The 18225-nt window shown below is 38.7% G+C and overlaps 4 protein-coding genes across 6 annotated transcripts in view; 3 read left to right on the forward strand and 1 right to left on the reverse strand.

Annotated features, from left to right (window-relative positions):
* The window catches only part of LOC134812175 (derlin-2-like), a 66460-nt gene that overhangs the window by 43182 nt on the left and 5053 nt on the right, over positions 1-18225 (reverse strand). The gene's annotated exons all lie outside the window — the stretch shown is intronic.
* LOC134812673 (5'-nucleotidase domain-containing protein 1-like) lies at positions 5052-7319 on the forward strand. Its single transcript, XM_063820174.1, has 3 exons — positions 5052-5303; positions 5507-5626; positions 6049-7319. The coding sequence occupies exons 1-3, from the start codon at positions 5142-5144 to the stop codon at positions 7039-7041; spliced, it is 1275 nt and encodes a 424-aa protein (XP_063676244.1). The 5' UTR covers positions 5052-5141; the 3' UTR covers positions 7042-7319.
* LOC134813275 (bolA-like protein 1) lies at positions 7555-7866 on the forward strand. The gene has a single exon (XM_063820965.1). The coding sequence runs from the start codon at positions 7555-7557 to the stop codon at positions 7864-7866; it is 312 nt and encodes a 103-aa protein (XP_063677035.1).
* The window catches only part of LOC134812172 (lysine-specific histone demethylase 1A-like), a 28864-nt gene continuing 19403 nt past the window's right edge, over positions 8765-18225 (forward strand). For 2 of the 3 annotated variants that reach the window (XR_010159896.1, XM_063819412.1), the window contains exons 1-12: positions 8765-9498; positions 9689-9955; positions 10762-10853; positions 11077-11255; positions 11384-11442; positions 11707-11791; positions 11996-12126; positions 12311-12389; positions 12537-12677; positions 12804-13325; positions 13465-13810; positions 13960-14245. Coding sequence is in view for 2 of the 3 variants with exons in the window: in XM_063819412.1 (XP_063675482.1) it covers positions 8776-9498; positions 9689-9955; positions 10762-10853; positions 11077-11255; positions 11384-11442; positions 11707-11791; positions 11996-12126; positions 12311-12389; positions 12537-12677; positions 12804-13325; positions 13465-13810; positions 13960-14245 (2910 nt within the window). In the remaining variant the exon portion in view is untranslated. Of the gene's footprint in view, positions 9499-9688; positions 9956-10195; positions 10532-10761; positions 10854-11076; positions 11256-11383; positions 11443-11706; positions 11792-11995; positions 12127-12310; positions 12390-12536; positions 12678-12803; positions 13326-13464; positions 13811-13959; positions 14246-18225 lie in introns of all 3 variants that reach the window. The other variant, XM_063819411.1, reaches the window with a different exon arrangement.

Below are 18225 nucleotides of genomic sequence, written 5' to 3' on the forward strand. Positions count from 1 at the left end.
TAAAATTGAAAATATGACTTTTCGCGATAATCCAAAATCTACGTTGTTTTCAATTTTCCTCATTGACGATGTCAATCCGTCAAGATCGTTGCTCTGCGAAGCAAGAATGCTAGTTCGCGCGGCGCGTCGAAGCGGCGAAGTCCTCCAACCTCCTGGGGAGGAAACGTTATTTTTACAAGGCGAACATTTTATTGAAAACCAGACGTTTCTATCTCTTTTACTTTCAAAGTTAGGCCCCTAACAGTAAGGTTTCCTGGGCGGCCCAGTAACTCTTTTCAAGCTGTTTGCATACTGCATACTTACTTGTTACTAGTTACTACACGTTGTATATCTCTCTCGTGCGCGCGATCTTCAAAATTAAAAGGGGTTGCAGCGTGTGTCAACTGCATACGTAGTGAGAGTTAATGGATGTTACCGCTCCCACTAAATCGCCCGCCCAAATTTTAAGAAAATTACTGCGAAAAGGCCTTGGAGGACTTCGACGCGCCGCGCAAACTAGCATTCTTGATTCGATCGACCGTCGTCGATCGTTGCTTTGCTTTGCTGAGCAACGATCTCGACGGCCGGATTGACATCGTCAATCAAGAAAAGGCCATGATGGTATGAAAGTAATCTAATTCGGTGTATTTTTGAACGCTGATTCCGAATCACCATCCATGATCGGTAAAAGCAATAAGCATCCTACGGGAGGATCTGCAATCACTCAAACCACCCTGCCGAATCAATATAACCTTTACACATTTTGCTGGGCACAAACTGAACAGATATATAGGAACACCTTTCGTTTTAACGTGGATACTCTTATTAATACTATTGATTTTATTTTAGATAATTTATATTTTAGCATGGGGAATATGACTTTTAGACAAATTATTGGTGTCCCTATTGGGGTAAACCCAGGACCCTTTATTGCTAATCTTACACTTTTTTATTATGAGTATAAATATTTAGATAAACTCTATAGGATTGATTATTATAGCGCTAAGAGACTTAATAACACGTTTAGATTAATTGATGACATTACTACTATTAATTCTGATGGTGTCTTCCAGGAGCATGCAGCCAATATTTATCCTGATAGTTTAACTCTTAATAAGGAGAACACCGAGGACACTAGTGCTCATGTCCTAGATTTGAATATCTCTATAGTTGAAGGTTATTTTATTGTAGAAGTTTATGATAAACGGGACGATTTCCCTTTTAATATAGTCCAATATGCCCCTAAATGTAGTAATATGTCCAGAGATGTTTTTGGGTCGCAACTAGTCAGATTTTTTAGAATTTGTAATCAGTTTGAAGGTTTTAGGAAACGGGTTGAACTGATGTTAAACGCGTTTATTAAATTAGGTTTTGATAGGAAGCTGTTGAGTAACAAATTCCGACGAATAGCTGAAAAACATGGATTTCAGAAGAAGTTTGACATGATCAGTACACTTGACTACTTGTTTGAGAACCGATTACCCCGTCACCTCACTTGCTCCTAGTTCTACATTGTGATGCATGACGTGTAGCGGTGTAGTACTGGAACTGGGAAGGTGACTGTGGTTGTTAGTTTACACTAGTTTTGTGTGCTGTGTTTTGTTGGAATCCCCTGCTGTCGTGTTTGAAGTTGTTCTTTTGTAATTATTATTATTTTTGTTTATCGTAGCTTTATGAACGTATAACTTTATGAACGTATGATATTTGGTAATTAAATTATTAATATATTTTAGGAGAAAAGTGAGGGAAAGATGATAGTTTGGCCAGTAATACTTGTATAAGTCGCCAATGCACAATCTAAAGTTTGTGGACCTCAGTTAAGCCTTTCACTTTTTTTTTTTTTTTTTTTTTTTTTATGTTGGGGCACCCACTTTACCTCCCTATTGGGAGGCTACGTCCGTCATTAGTGACTAACGTCTATTGGGGTTCCTCTGGTTGTAGGTGTCAGTAGGTTTGGGTCACTTGGCATGGGCTAGTGATCCCGCCCCTCCAGAGGATAAAGCCTGGTGAGCGACGTTTCCCGTTAGGGAAACTGTCGTAATGCTCGGTCACGGGAGAACACCACCCATGCCTAGATGTTCTCCCGGGTACTCGATAGAACAGGCTGCCCCCTGTCATTCTAGTGGGCTGACAGGAACCTACCAGGCATGCCTGAGCCTCTGATGGAATATACCCATCTCCTTTGTTATTTTTGTGTTAATTTTGTCTTTGCGCGGCTCAATTTCCGCGCTATACTAAAGTGCTGACTCACGAATTTACATTCGATATTTGCATTTTGAGTAGACCCTTTTGCTGTCGCAATTTTGCAATTTCTTTGTTCACGTAATTATTGCTAATTTTACGTTTGCTGGAAATAATCTAGGTGCTATATCTCCAATAGCTGGCAGTTTGTCTGATTGTTAGATCCCCTCTAACTGGTAGCGGCCCTAAGGCTGGCAGTTTGTCTGATTGTTAGATCCCCTCTAACTGGTAGCGGCCCTTAGGCGGCATGTGAGTGAATGAGTGAGTAATAAAGTGAGGTGTAGGAGAAATGGGGAAGAAAACATGAATATGAAAGTATGGTACACTGTTGCCAGCTGACTCACCAGCAACAATGCAAGTCCAAGAAGAAAGAAGGAGAGACACCGTCCGTTATCTGGGTGAGCCACCACAGACAGTGCTCCCACTTCTGTGGGGCTGAGGGTGTTGGCTCCAAGAACCAGCCGTAAGCGAACAGCGCCTGACCCCCTCTATGGTTAACTTGCGAATAACAGGACTATGCCTTTCTCCAGGCCAATCCGTTCAGTAACCAGCTGACCCAGCACCATCTCTGATGGAAGATGTGGTTCGGATTGGACTTCGCTAGGATTTGTCAGTTTTTCTGTAGACACTAATGCTCCCTCGAGCAAAGACATGAGCCCCGGCGAAGCTGACCAAAAACGTGGCAGGGATTCTCACCCTACGATTCTCACCCTAAGCCTTTCACTTGTTAATATTATATATACAGGGTGGCCCATAAGTGACTACCCACACGCAACCTCTTAATAACTCACGTAATTCGTCTCCAAATTGCACCAAAATTTCAGAGATTATAGATATGGGTCAAACTTAGATTTCCTGAAAGTTTCGTAAGCCACGCCCAATTACAGTGGGCGTGGCGTGACACTCCCTCTTTTTCACTATTGTCTTCATAAAATGAGAACGCTTTAAGCTAAGAACTCAAAATTTTTTGCACACATTTAGCTTGATAATTGAAAACCTTTCCCAAAGTTTCAAGTTCATTGGTTAAAATATGGCTAAGTTATGACCATTTCAAAACTCATCGGATACGTGATCCGAGTACTCAGTCAGTGATCTCGTCACTTGGTTAATGGCCTGCACATGCACCGCTTGATTGGTTGCAGCCTGCTTATGGGCCGGCCTATACAGCTGACTGCACCTAAAACGCTATCACACGAATTTATGATGGTGTCACCATTTCAGGGCTTGTTAGCCCTGCTAGTCACAGGTTCCATACAATCAATAAAAAGGAATGAACCATCCATTGAATCATCGAACCGGGCCTACCGAATCACAAAGAAACACAAACTTTTGGACCGTGATTTCCAATCGAGGATAGATTTCGCCAACACATTCCTGTCCAAGCAGAATGTGGATCCCTACTTTGAGGACGAAATCTGGTACAGCGACAAGGCCATATAAACGGATATGTCAACTCCCAGAATGCAATTCACTGGGGCTCTACTAGACCGGATGAAGTGGTGGAGAGAACGGCTTTTCCTGAAAAGTCACGATCTGGTTTTTATCCAAAAAATTTGTGTTTCCCTTTCTAGCAAAGTCATCATCGGTATCCAATCAAAGCCTAATGAACCTCATTAATACACGCTAACGCCTTACTCTTGATCAGATTGGGTGACGAGATCACTAATTGAGTGCAAATATCACTGACTGAGTGCTCGGATCACATATCCGATGGATTTTAAAATGGTCATAACTCAGCCATATTTTAACCAATGAACTAAAAACTTTTGGAAAAGTTTTCAATTATCAAGCCAAATGTGTGCAAAAAATTTTGAGTTCTTAGCTTAAAGCGTTCTCATTTTATGAAGACAATAGCGAAAAAGAGGGAGTGTCACGCCACGCCCACTGTAATTGGGCGTGGCTTACGAAACTTTCAGGAAATCTAAGTTTGACCCATATCTATGATCTCTGAAATTTTGGTGCAATTTGGAGACGAATTACGTGAGTTATTAAGAGGTTGCGTGTGGGTAGTCACTTATGGGCCACCCTGTATTTGAATGCAACTTTTAAAGCAAAAAATGCCAAAAAATGTGCCAACATGCCGCATGCGACGTTACGCCATTGTTGTTAAGCTGTATAGATCAAATTTAATCGATACAATTTTCGTACGCATCGTCAGTAATAAAAATCTAATGTTTTGATAAATTCTTTGAAGATGATTTCTCTTGAAAAACAAACAGAATTGTAAGTACAAAGGAGTATACTGCACAGGTATACTCTTTGTCATCCGGTATACTTAGTAGTCATGTCATGTCTACTTCGTCTTTGTTGTGCATATCTATGTAACATGCTAATAGTAAAGGTCATTCAAACAATATATACATTCAATTAAATCAAGTGATGCGATTAGCAGAGCACAATCAAATCAAGATCACAATACAGCACTGAGCACATAGGTAACGGAAATGGTCCATTGCAATATGGACCAACATTTTTGAACTTCAAACAATTAAATATATACACACAATTCTTCAAAACACATGGCCTACTCTATCATAGGGGCAGGGATGAGATTGTATGAGACTTCTGATAGAGGGGTCTCATGTTTGTTGTCCATCTTCTTTCCTCTGTACCCATGTAGCGTAGAGCAATAAGAGTTGTTCTCAACATTGCAAATCTTATCCTCGTCCTCACATGTCTTACCACATCACAATATCGCTCCTTCATCTTTCTTGCTAGATCCGCTAGTCTGTTGACAAACTGTTAACACTGCTTAGACATGCCCGCGGATGTTAGAAATACAGCCAGGGTGACACTAACTAACATTTTAATAAAACAGCAGGGTTGAAAACTAGGCAACCAGGTTGAAATTTGTATAATAATTCTAATCACAGATTTGCTCCATAAATTATAAACATATTTCTCGTTTTAGGTTCAGGGAAATGAGATTAAAAGACTTTTCTGCGCTTTGTTTTGACATGGACTTCACTCTTGTGAACTATTCTCTGAACAAATTCCTACCGATGGTGTACGATGTCACAGCCCAGTTTTTGGTTGAGAAAAAAGGGTATCCAAAGACTCTCAAACATCGGGATGAGTCTGATGTAAGTCTATTTAACCAGTTTTCAGCATGTATATTGAATATTCTTTTGTACAATGTGACCAAAAATTAATTCCAAATGTTCAACTCTGCAGCAAAGCAGTTTAAAGTTGTTTCAAAGATAAAGACTCAACAGTTCTACTTAAAGAGGCGAACATGTACATATTACCGAAGTCCAATCTTGTTTTATAATTTCTTTTTATTCAGCTGAAGCTGATTCGCCAGGGACTTATATTGGATAAAACAACACATCATTTCCTGGATATATCATCTACTGGTGAAGTCATTTCAGCTTTTGACGGAAACAACTTTCTTAGCCACAAGAAGGTAAATCAAATCAAATAAAGGTACAAAATCTATTACCAGTCGTACAAATTGTATGATTGTTTTTTGATATTTCGGCACAAATGTCAGTATAGTCTCCCAGCCGTGTTTTGGGGGCCGAAATAGTTCTTAAAGATGTTTTTCATACATTTGTTTCACTCCGCTCCAGTTGCAGTCTGGTAGTGTTAAGCTTCATAACTATTTTCAATTTTTTCCTAACCTTCCTATACCATCGTAAATATCTTGGTCTTGTGTAAATGTAATTGTACATCAAACAAAAACTTATCTGAGAGACCCTTGCCTATAACAGGCCTGATATAATGAGTGAATTCTATATTGAAGATATTTTAAAGTATCACAGTACAGCTGGTTGACTATGTAGTAAAGTATTGAACTTAATATATATCAAAACAGCATAATTTCAGATATTGGAGCTCTATCCAGACAGAAGGTGGTCATATTTTGACACGTTTTACAAAGGGTTTGAATGTGATGTAGCTACTGTATCACATGATGAGCTACCTTACTTCTTTTACGACTCTGCGTTTGTATCTCCGGTTATTCCAGTTATGGCCAAACACATGAAGTCTCTTAGCCGCTGTGAATCTGATTTCAGTGAAAAATGCAAAACTTTATACAAAGATACGTTGGAATCTTTTAACTTTAATTTCCATCCAGATAACTTTAAGAGAAATACAGGCTTCTTTTTCCCAGAAATGATGAAAAATACCGATTTGTACATTGACAAAGCCTCCCCAAAATTCAAGAACCGACTTAAAGAACTAAAAGATAATGGTGTAAAACTTGTACTGGTAACAGCATCACATGTTGATTATACTGAGCTCCTCATGAATTATTCATATGGTTCCAATTGGAGGGAGTATTTTGATATTGTCTGTTGTCGAGCCCGCAAGCCAGGTTTCTTTACATCAAGTCCAGTTTCTCGTCCATTCTATCGATGGAACTTTAAAAACGACTCCATAGGCAATGAAACAATGCCAGAGTTAAACTGTAAGGATATATTTTTTGAAGGACATTGGACATGTGTGGACAAGTGGATCAAGTGTAACGCAACAAGACCAGGACGTGTCGCGTATGTTGGAGATTCTTTTAAATCAGATATCATTCCCACAAAACTGTTTACTTCTTGGGACCAAATGGCAATTGTTTGGGAGGGTCAGAAATATTTGAGAGAAAAATCTAGTGAAAAGCTTGATCACGTGAATAAAAAGGTCCACCTTGAAGAAAATGAGGAATGGGGAAGTTTCTTTGGAAGTGAGAAACAATTTACTATGACTGCTGGTAAATTGATGGCTCATTCTGATATTGTCTTTAGTAATGTTGAAAGTCTTGCTTCATTAGAAATGGATGAAAATTTTGAATCCGGTTGTTTTTACGATTTTGATCCCTATGAATAAACAGAAAACATTATTCGTTTAAGATTCATCAATATTATCACTAAATCATTTCTGATATACTGTATTTATTATTATTTAGCTTTTTAGGCTTGATAAGCATGTATAGTTTAAATAATTTTTATATAGATTGCAATTTTTATAATTATATATTGGGGGTTTGTATTCAAAATGCAGTATCTACTTGAAAAGATTGCTTGTTTATTTTTTATGTTAATACGATATTATTTAAAGTAAATAGCATGTTATCAGACAATGTTATATCGTCATTAACTCACCATAGCAGTGCATCAGTCATTGAAATTAAGTTAAACCTAAACAGTAAGTTTTGAGGTTGTTAAAATACTGCAAAATCCACTTTCAGTAATATATCCTAAATTTAGCATGACGTGTTAAATGACACAGTTCATTTTAATGTTCTATCTGTTCAGGTCAGTTTAATCTTTTTTAAATAATCAGGCGACTATCTTAGCAGGAAAAATGTAGCCAGACAACGTCCTATAAAGTTGTAAAGCCATGGCAGTCTCAAGAGTCATCACCTCCAAACTACAGTCCCACTTCATACCCTCCTTCTTAGAAGTTATAAACGAGAGCTACATGCACAATGTTCCCAAAGGATCAGAAACTCACTTCAAAGTTCTGATAGTGTCAGAAAAGTTCGAGGGTACACCCCTAATAAAGAGACACAGAGAAGTTAACAGTTTGCTTGCGGAGGAGTTACAGGGTGGTGTTCATGCGCTGAGCATTGTTGCTAAAACTCCGACTCAGTGGGGTTCTGATCCTAATGTTGTGAAGAGTCCTCCATGTTTAGGGGGTTCTAAGTTGTGAATCATTTTCAGGTTGATCATTGTTTTTTATTTTAGAATCGTTTTTTTGTTTTGTTTGGGGTTTCTGTGACATGTTTTATTGAAAACTGTTCCGCTTCACAAAATGAGGAAGCATGATTAATGGCATTCAGCTGTGAAAGTTAATTGGATCATAAGAATTATGAGCTGTATCCTGTACAGCACTAAATCTTTTATATCAAAGGGGAAGACGATCTATATTCATGTTTTTGTCATTTATTTATTACACTTGACTAGTTGTTCGTTAAAAATTTGTTGGCATTCAAATTCGAATTGACTTTGAATAGACCTGTGACGGGGGGGATCAGGTACCAAGTGCCGGACATCACGTCGACTAAGTGTAGTTTTGGATATTTTTCACTAGACCCACCCACCCCCTTTGTGGTACTAACTGTTTTTTTGGATAATACGTAAGACACCCACCCCTTTTGCCGCCTTTTGCGGTACTAACTGTCGAAAAATCGTGGTACTAACTGTTTTTTGGTATATAGAATAAGATACCCACCCAGAAGTTGCTTTTTTTAAAGAGCTCATTTAATTTTTAAAGGAAGACTTTACAAAATTTTAAAAATTAAAAAAAAAACCCACAAAATTTTTTTTAAAAACCTCAAAACCCATTCCCAAAATTGAAATTTGAGGTAAAATGGGTTTTTTTGGGGTTAGACACCCCCTTTAGTACCATGTACTAACTGTTTTTCTGGAAAATGGGCAGTAGACCCACCAGTTAGTACCATGTACTAACTGTGTTTTTAGAAGAAAAAATGACCCACCCACCAACGTGATGTCCGGTACTAAGTGTATGATCTCCCCCCGCCTGTGATGATATAAATTATAAATATTAGACGAAACAATTTTATCAATATAATATAATTTATCATTTCATTTAGTGAATATGGAGAGTGAGACTCCAGATAATATATTCGAGGATATGGAAAACGAAACTCCAGAACAAATATTCGAGGAGGAAATACTGGAGGAGGTCTCTGAGAAGGTTACTGAGAAAGAAGTACCAGTTGAGGCAGCTCAGAATGAGACACCTGACCAAGTTAAGGCAGTAGTGGAGGAAGCTGCAGAGAATGTACCTTCAGATTTTTTGTCTGAAGAAAAGCATGTTGAGTCAGCAGTGCAAATGGCTGCGCAGGAAGACGCTGAGATTGCCGATGAACAAACTGAAATTACTGAGAAAGGAGATGTAGAGGAGGCAGCGACTGATCAAGACGTTTCTCCATCCGAGGCTGAAGTGGAACCAGCAGAACCTGAGAAAGAGCCAGAAGAACAAATTGTCACAGAAGCTATAAAATGTACCGAAGAATCTGAGGATCTAGCTGAAGTTGCTGAGACAGGACATACCATCGAGACAGCAGATGCAATTGTTCCTGAAGCTGTCCACGAAGCAACAGAACCAGCGGAGTCCCTCAGGACTGACGAGACTTTAGATAAGACCAGCTCAGACGAAGGCTCTGATAAGCCTGCGTCTGATGTGGAGATGACTGAGCTGACAGCTAGTAGTGATGATGGTTCAGTTGGAGAGATGCTAGGAGGGGAGGGTGATGGTGACATGGGTCCTGCCGAACCTGAGCTGATGGAAGTTGAGGAGTGCGTATCTCAAGAAGAGGTAATTAATAGTTGTTTGAATTATAGTGGTTGTTGAGTTTTTAGGTTTGTTGACTTATATAAAGCAAAAGTGGAGTCTTTGATCTTCCAATTTCGTAATATCAAACAATTTAAACTGCGACTAACCGAACTCTTTGACCATAAAAGTGATAAACTCTTTTATAAAAGTTTAACTAAATTATTTTCCACAGGATCTTCAAAACCTGACTACAATCGCCGTCTCAATAAACGGCAACGTGGTACAAGCCGAAGTGATCGAACAAGGAGATGAAGCTGTGATGGAGCCAGGGGAGGAGGCGGATGAAGAGGAGGAGCAGGCCACGGTGGAGGAGAACCAACACGACGAAACGGATATTGTAACGGAGATGCCGGAGACCACGACAGTGCCTCCCCATCCTCGACCTCAGGTGTTCGCTGAGATTATTGAAGAAGAAATCATTGAGGAGGAAACTGTTGAGGTAGGTTTTGTTTGAATTGGTTGTGCACATTTGACATGTCAAGTGTCAATACATATTTTCAAGAGGTATCTACTGTTAACTTTGTTCTGTAAGTTCTCTATTGTATTTTATTAATCGACCATTTTTGCATTCATATACCGTATTATGTACATAGTTGTACATATTTTATAGTAATATTTTTCTAGAATTAGCTCAATCACAACACACATAAGTCAACACCACCACCAACACCCACACCAGGTGCTAAACAACAAGCCCTCCTCACAAGAGCCACCCCTCCACTACAAACACCTATCACCCTACTACACCACGGCCGGCTCTAACCACATGCACCAGCACTGTAACCCCGGGTTTCGTGCTGACAGCGGTTATCCGGGTCAGCCAGTACCTCAGCACTCACTCCGCCCTCCACTTCTTCACCACAACTACCACCCACAATACCCCCAACAGCAACATATTTACTCACAGTCTGGGGGCCATGTTTATTCCGAACATTTTTCTTATTCTCACGATGATCAGCGTAATTGTAATAATGTTGGCCGATGGTTGTTTGAGAAACCCAAAGAAAATGCAAATGTGAGCAAGTTTAGATTTTTAGAGATTCACACTAAATTCACGCTACCAACGATGTTCATTTTCATTCATGCGTTTTCGCCATTTCATTCACATAGTTTACTTTGAGGTGCTACCGTCGCGTAGGATACACTAGTATAGACAGTTCATATAATCTAATCTCCGGAGGGGTGCTCAGTGAAACCTCTAGAAGTAATGAAATATAAAGATCACAGAACCCTTATATTCTACAGATGATAAACAACCGCGAAGAGAAGCAAAGACACCAGTCAGACGACATTATTACCTCTCTGGACGCACCAGCCCCTCACTCCACCACTTCTAGGTACCCAGCTTAGTGTTTATTTGCTCTTCAGAAGTTCACACCTTTTGAAAGTCCTAGAAATGTTGCTAAAGTTTGTGCACATCCCTTTTCAGCTGCGCATATTATGATTATATTGTGTCTAAATATTTAGAATATTCCCCGCTGGATTACAACTCACAACACCGTCACTCTTGGTTCTTGCCCTTTTTCACTCATAAGCAGTTTTAAAATTCCGTGTATTCAGGAGGCTACAAGCTCGAGAAGATGCAGCTAAACGCAAGGACGAGTCTATGTTACTTTCCACTAAGAAGATTATCGACAGTACAGATGATGTGCTCCGCTCTGCACAGGCTCTTTTGAAGAGTACTGAGAATAAGGATGGAGTGGAAGAATCAGCTGGAAAACAACCCAGCAGATACCCAGGTAAACCAATTAATTTACCTTCACTAAAAACCCATTTTGGCCTACCTCTATTCTCGAGTCATGAGACACAGGCCAGGAAAGTGGAAACCATGTTTGAAAGATTGAATTACTCATAAATTTGTTTTCAGCTGGTGACATTTATCAGCCTCAGCCACGCGAAAAACGACAGAAGAAAAAGAAGTCTAAGGTATGCTAAATATGGTTGATTGTCTTACTTAGCAAGACTATTGCTAATTTTACCCGTACGTACACTGCGCGGCGCAATACATGTGAGAAACACCGATGCTTACATCTTTTGCTTAGAAATAAGTGCGCGTTTTCATGCAAAGTAAATATTGTCAGTGACCAATTAAGTTATAGTGGGGGCTTGCGATAGCATGCTTTAATCTTCCCGCGACTGGCATGAAATTTTGTTTTTACAAAAAATAACACATCACATCGAATTTTTCAGCCTGATCTCCAAAAAGAAAAGGAGATTGACCCAGATTACGATCCTGAAGACGATTTCGACGACAAAGAGTTCTTGTCTCCTAAAGGTACGGATGTGTGGAAAAAATCGATATATACCACTTCAAGACTCATATCTTGATTCTTTGTTGACCCTCAACTCAACAAAACCAATTTTCTCTTTTTTTTCATTATAGGTACATCGATGTCACTGTGATTTCATGAGTTTTGATGTTACAAAGAACCCAATTTTCGTAATAACCGTCTCAATTTTCAAATCTTACCATTTTCAGATCTTGAGTCAGCAGCTTTCGCAAGCAGATTACCTGCCGATCGTATGACGAAACAGGAAGCCATTAGTTTCTCTGAAATTTTCAACGTGAAGGATTCCCAAGCTCACTTTCTTTACATTAGAAACAGACTGGTAAGTTGCTAGTGTTGCTTTTATATTGTCTTTTCAGCTTTCGACGTTATTGGGTCGATCCATAATCCATAATCCATTCCGACAAGACCTTTCTTGATTCGTTCAATTGATACAATCAGAGGCTCATACACATTGAACGCCCGCCCCCTGGCCCTCCCACATTATCTGATACATATTCTGTTAGTTGTTTGTCTGGTTGGAAGACCCGAAGAACAAGCTCACTGTTGAAAACGCTCTGCCCAGAATAGAGCCTCCTCACAACGGTTTAAAATTAAACTATTATATTTGATTAATGACGACAATTATGGCAAAATATGTTATATATATTACTATTAAAAATCATTTGATTACTTCGGTTCAATAGCATTGACATACAATCACTGTTATTTGTACTGATGTGTCTTTTTCAGAGGATGAGGAGTTGGTAGAACGTGTTTATGAGTATCTGAACAGATACGGGTTTATAAACTTCGGAGTGTACGCCTCACCCAAACTCCCAGAACCCTCCTCGACCGCTCCTAAAGTTCTTGTTGTCGGTGCTGGTATATCAGGTAATACAGCGTATCAATTTTAGTTGATGACTGTGAGGGGGATGGAGCTATAAACTTTTTTCATCTCCTCGGATTAAGTAAAGCTATAATTACTGCACTGCACGTCAACTAATTACATTTATTTAGGTCTTACAGCTGCAAGACAACTCCAAGAATTCGGAATTAACGTGGATGTTATCGAAGCTCGATCCGTTGTTGGCGGCAGAGTTTGCACCTTTAAAGACGGAAACTACGTTGCAGATCTGGGTGCAATGGTGGTAACAGGCCTTGGAGGGAACCCACTGGCAGTGCTCGCCAAACAGCTGAACCTAGAATTGATGCCAATAAAACAAGATTGTCCGCTGTACGAATTTACAGGACAGATGGTTCCCAAAGAGCGTGATGAGCGGGTTGAGCGGGAGTTTAACAGGTTGTTAGAGGCTACAACCTACATGTCACACCAATTAAATGTGAACAGCATCAACGGTAGGCCGGTATCTCTTGGTCAAGCTCTGGAGATTATTATTAAGTTGCAGATAAGGCAGGTAAAGGAGAAGCAGCTGAAGCATGGGCGTGAGAGGTGCGAGATTCAGGAGAAGTTGAACCATATTCAGCAAGCATTGTTCCCTCTTCACGAGAAAATCAAAGACTCTCACTCCAAATACTTGGGTAAGCAGAACAGATCATGAATTTTATCTTATGAAAGGGTTTTAATGATCCACTTATTAATTTCAGTAGACCAAGTTCTGTTGGCTTTCATTACCAATCTGTAATCGAAATGAGCTCACTTTCAAAACTTTTTCCTCAGAATTAAAAATGAAGCATGAGGAACTCTCAGACCAACTTGGTGAAGTTATCCGGGACCAAAAGGCCGAGTTTGAAGTCAAAGCAGCCTACAAGGTCATGTTGGAAACATTCGCTGAATACGACGCTCTCTTGAAAGAACAACAAGAGCTTGAGGTTCAGTTGACAAAAATGGAGCAGATGGTCCCCAATGAGATTTACATGACCCCCCAAGAGAGACATGTTTTAGATTGGCATTGTGCCAACCTGGAGTTTGCAAATGCGGCCCCTCTCTCGGCACTATCTTTAAAACACTGGGACCAGGACGACGATTTTGAGTTTACTGGAAACCATCTCGTTGTTCATGACGGGTAAGGATTATTGTGTATTAATTTCTGGTAAAATCAGCAATATTTTTTATAAATAAAAAATTTAATTTCTAGAACCTAATAGAAGTATACTATTTTTACTATTTTAAGCGATCTCGTATGCCTAATAATGTTATAACGTTATTTTTCAGGATGTCAACAATAACAGAAGCAATGTCCAAGGGTCTAAACATTCGCCACAATACCGCGTGTGTCGGCATCAAATACACGGACAGTGGAGTTGAAGTAGCGACAAGAGAAGTGAACCAAGTTAACAGCAGCTGGGCAACCAACACCACAAATACCATCACTGCAGATGCTGTGCTGTTGACAATCCCTCTGGGGGTTCTTAAGAAGGAGAAACTGAAGTTCGATCCGCCTCTGCCTGAGTGGAAGACGTCTGCTATCAAGAGGATGGGATTCGGCAACCTCAACAAGGTATTTTAGTTCTATTTTTTCTTAACAATAACATTCTCATTTTTATTGTAAAATAAATAAAATATTGTATAATTAAATAACTTTATTAATTAACTTGATGGAAAAGAAAGAACTTCAACAATGTTAAACAATTACTGGCTTCTATTTTGGTTTTTCGAATTCATTCTGGGATATATCTGAAAAATGAAAATACGTTCTCAATATCTTTACTGTGAACATTGAACACACTCGTAAGACGCGGTCTTTGTACAATGTAATAGACTCATTGCTCATTACAATCCAGTATCTCCAAGCCACGATACAGCATAAGGACATAATATAAGGTGCAGCGGTAACCCGTGCTATGCTAATGTGAAAGAGGAGAGTCCGTTATCGTGACTATTCTTGGTCTTATGCACTTTGATACTCGATATCATCATTTTCATCCGTTGAGATATTAATTTCCTTTTTGTAGTCAGTTGTTCTCTTCAATGATTCAAGACCTCTTCTGCTGTCTTTTTCATCTTTAAAGTCCTTTAACTGATCTTGCAGCTTTTTGATGAGGGCATCATTCTCGACCTTTTCTTTCGAAAGTTTTTTGATTTGGAAATATTTTTTCACTGCATATACAACCAACCCTATACAAATCAATGTCATGAGAGATACAGCTAAGGAGGCATTCTTGTCCAAATTTTCGGTGTCTATCCTTTTGGTGTCGTTGACGGGACAGTTATTTTGAACAGTTATTTTGGGACAGGTATTTTGAACTACAAGAGACTTGCAAGATAAATATACATCTTTGCTGTGGATACAATCATGGGACGTGGTGTAAGAACACGACTTCCAGTTCCCCTCACTGCATATCACGTCGTCGAGAGCTACACGATATTCTGACTTCTCAAACGAAGTTCTCCAACTCTGTACTCCAGCATAACCCATCTCCCTACAAATAGCATCAGCGGAATTGTCACTAAAATAGTCACTGCAGACTGTACCACCATTATAAAGGAGTAGGAACTGTTGATGACCGGAGACTTGCGCTCCCGAGAAATTCACCAGAGCAAACGGGCTTCGATTTCCAGAACAATTGAGGAAAACATCTTTAGTGTGATCATTGCAAACTTGCAGCTTTATGGCGCTCCTTAACGAGCAAGATGACCAGTCATTTTCTAAACAAGTTAAAGTGTGAGAAAATATTTCATAATCCTCTTGAATTTTCCATATTTTACCGGAAACCCAAGATGACGCTCCCTCAAACCCCATAAGTTTACAAACAGCGTGTGCGGCAGTGATATTGAAGTTGATATCGCATAAGGTGCCGCGATTATAGAGCAAAAGACCATTTTGTTGACTTGTAATGTAGTGTCCTGAAGCATCCACTAATTGGAATTGATCTGAAATATATCATGGTTTTGGTCCTAAGTTAATGGTACATGCTCGGAAATTAATTTGATCTTATTAAAAAACATTGAACTTCTAAAAATGTTCTCCAACCATTAAAAATGTTCTCCAAAAATGTATAGCAGAAAATCAAAGACTCTCACTCCAAATACTTGGGTAAGCAGAACATATCATATTTGAATGACCTTTAAAAGGTCTTTATTAGTTGTGATAGACTTGTTAATGGTGGATTTTGATTCTTCCCCGGGGAAGCTTGCGTAAAATTCTAATTTCGTCGTCATTTTTCCGGGAAAAATCTTTGTAAGTTGAAAGTGAAAATGGCTATGAAAGAGCCATAATAATTTGATTATCAATTTATATAACAAAAAATGGTAATTTAAACGAATTCTTATCATATTGAGTTTTTTAATTACTGCTAAAACTCCCAATGCTTACTTTTTCTAATTCCAACGTCACGACAACGTTTGTCTTTAGTATTAGATGACCAGAGAATGTTTCTCTTTAAACCATCAGTACTGTACAACACGACCTCATTGTCGTCCTGTACCACTAATTCTATGTCTTCAAAATGGCCTTCCGTATCAGTACTCCATACTTGACCATAGGATGGATCGTACAGCACCAAGTTACCGGCATCCTGGAAAAATCGGGAAATGGTGATTCACATATTGCGTAATTATCATACTCACTCGCCCCCTCAGTAATCACTTTGAAACATAGTTTTGGTGTAGAAATAACGCCTAACCATTTTAAACCCCTCTTCCCCCTTTCTCTGAGTGATACCGTTGTAAATGAACGTAGTCACTAGTCGTATAGTTCACACTTCGCTTATTTTCAATATGAAGACATTTTCCAAACCTGCATTTCAAGTCCTCGGTCAATGCTTTTTCCCTCTGTGCCCGACGACCATAATGTTTCGTCATTCTCTGTACAGTAAAGTACTAGATTTCCATCTTGTTGCAACTCAAAATTAATCTTTCCATTCTTTGATGTAAGTTTGCGACCTTTCCTGAGTACCTCTGTCCTTCCTCTTTTTCGCACAATTCTATCGGATGTAATTGTAATATCTGAAACGGTAAGAATAGATGTATTTTCTCAGCCCGGGTTCATAATCAGTTTGTGGAATCTGGATCCTATGGCAATAGTTAAAAAACTTATAAAAAAGGCGCATCTCCCTTCCGTGACCCCGTTTTTTTCGCAAGTAAAATCCTTGGATTGATGCAGCGTTTCTTGGTATTAGTTAGCGCGATAATACAAACTGAGTGAAAGTGCAAAACACAGATTTTTAGATAGTAGATTTTATCAAGTTTTTGGTTAAAGTTTTTCTCATAAAACGATATTCCATAAAATAATTTTTTCTGTTAAAAAATATGCTAACTTGATGGCTCACCTGCTGCAGACATACCAATCAGCGTTACTAACAACAAAAACATGGCACTAATCGAACAACTGCGGCGATCGTGTCTGATTTTCATGATTATCATCTGCTATATGTACAGTTCTAGGGGTTTACATTAAAATATATTATATAATACAAATGCGATGGTAATCTCTCGATAACACCATCTCTAGTAAATTGTAGCGTTTTAATAACTTAATTGTTCTATGATTTATCGTTGTACTTCTAACTCAACTTAGGTACATTTTATGTATGTTCGTTATCTCAATAATTATCTCAATTAAGAAAATTTCAACTTTTGAAGTGAAGGCAAAACATGCATAATATCATGTACTAATGAAGAGCATAAATACTACTAAAATCGGCAAGCATTAACAACCTATTTACAACTAACTACTAAGACAACAGTAAGAGAACAGACCTGAACAGACCTGATTACATCTACACTCTACAGCGTTACACTAAAAACTCGATCAGAGCATATTATTACATACGGAGTGTTATGTTACAGAATTTAACTCAGTATGAAAGTACAAGTTGGTTACATGTGGCTGACAGTGACTTGTTCTCTATAATAATAATAAGATTAAGCTTATTTGCTGATTCGATGTCTGCAAAAAACCCTTGGCCTTGAGCACGTCTTATATTACATTTAAATTTTACTTACATGTTTAAGTTAAATATTAATGCAGGGTTTGCAACACTATGATCATTGATCTGCCTACGTGAAATCAGTAATAAATGTGACCGTATCAGCTATATACTCAACTAAACTAGATATTGGCAGATGAACAGGCTTGGTGATCATTTAATTTGATGACTTTGGAGATTTTATAAGTTGGTCGTTTTTCTTATCTATTGAACTTGCATTATGTTACAACTTATCTCCTTTTTATTTCAAATCTTGTTAAGTTCCTTTTTATTTCAAATCTTGTTAAGTTCCGCGGTAAAATAATTTGATAGAAACACAACTTTGTTTAAAACTGTTAAAACTGTTCAAGATCGTGACTAGGCGCCCGCATAATGAATTTCGTCCATTCAATTAATTTCACACTTCAATCCAATACTTTGATGTTCTGATCGTTGTCATCTGAGCAATCTGTAAGAACTGACTTGAGGTCTATCAAGTCTCTATTTTGCAGTTCCTTCAGCTGATCTTGAAGTTTCTTGACAAGGGCGTCTGTATTAGCACTTTTCTTTG

This window comes from Bolinopsis microptera, chromosome 3, assembly GCF_026151205.1.
Source record: "Bolinopsis microptera isolate Bmic1 chromosome 3, MBARI_Bmic_1.0, whole genome shotgun sequence".
NCBI lineage: Eukaryota > Metazoa > Ctenophora > Tentaculata > Lobata > Bolinopsidae > Bolinopsis > Bolinopsis microptera.

What these genes read in the sequence shown, in the direction of transcription:
- LOC134813275 (XM_063820965.1), top strand. Translation starts at nt 7,555, where the DNA reads ATGGCAGTCTCAAGAGTCATCACCTCCAAACTACAGTCCCACTTCATA.
- LOC134812673 (XM_063820174.1), top strand. Translation starts at nt 5,142, where the DNA reads ATGAGATTAAAAGACTTTTCTGCGCTTTGTTTTGACATGGACTTCACT. An exon ending in AACATCGGGATGAGTCTGAT is followed by an intron (nt 5,304 to 5,506) that starts GTAAGTCTATTT and finishes CTTTTTATTCAG; the next exon opens with CTGAAGCTGATTCGCCAGGG. An exon ending in ACTTTCTTAGCCACAAGAAG is followed by an intron (nt 5,627 to 6,048) that starts GTAAATCAAATC and finishes GCATAATTTCAG; the next exon opens with ATATTGGAGCTCTATCCAGA.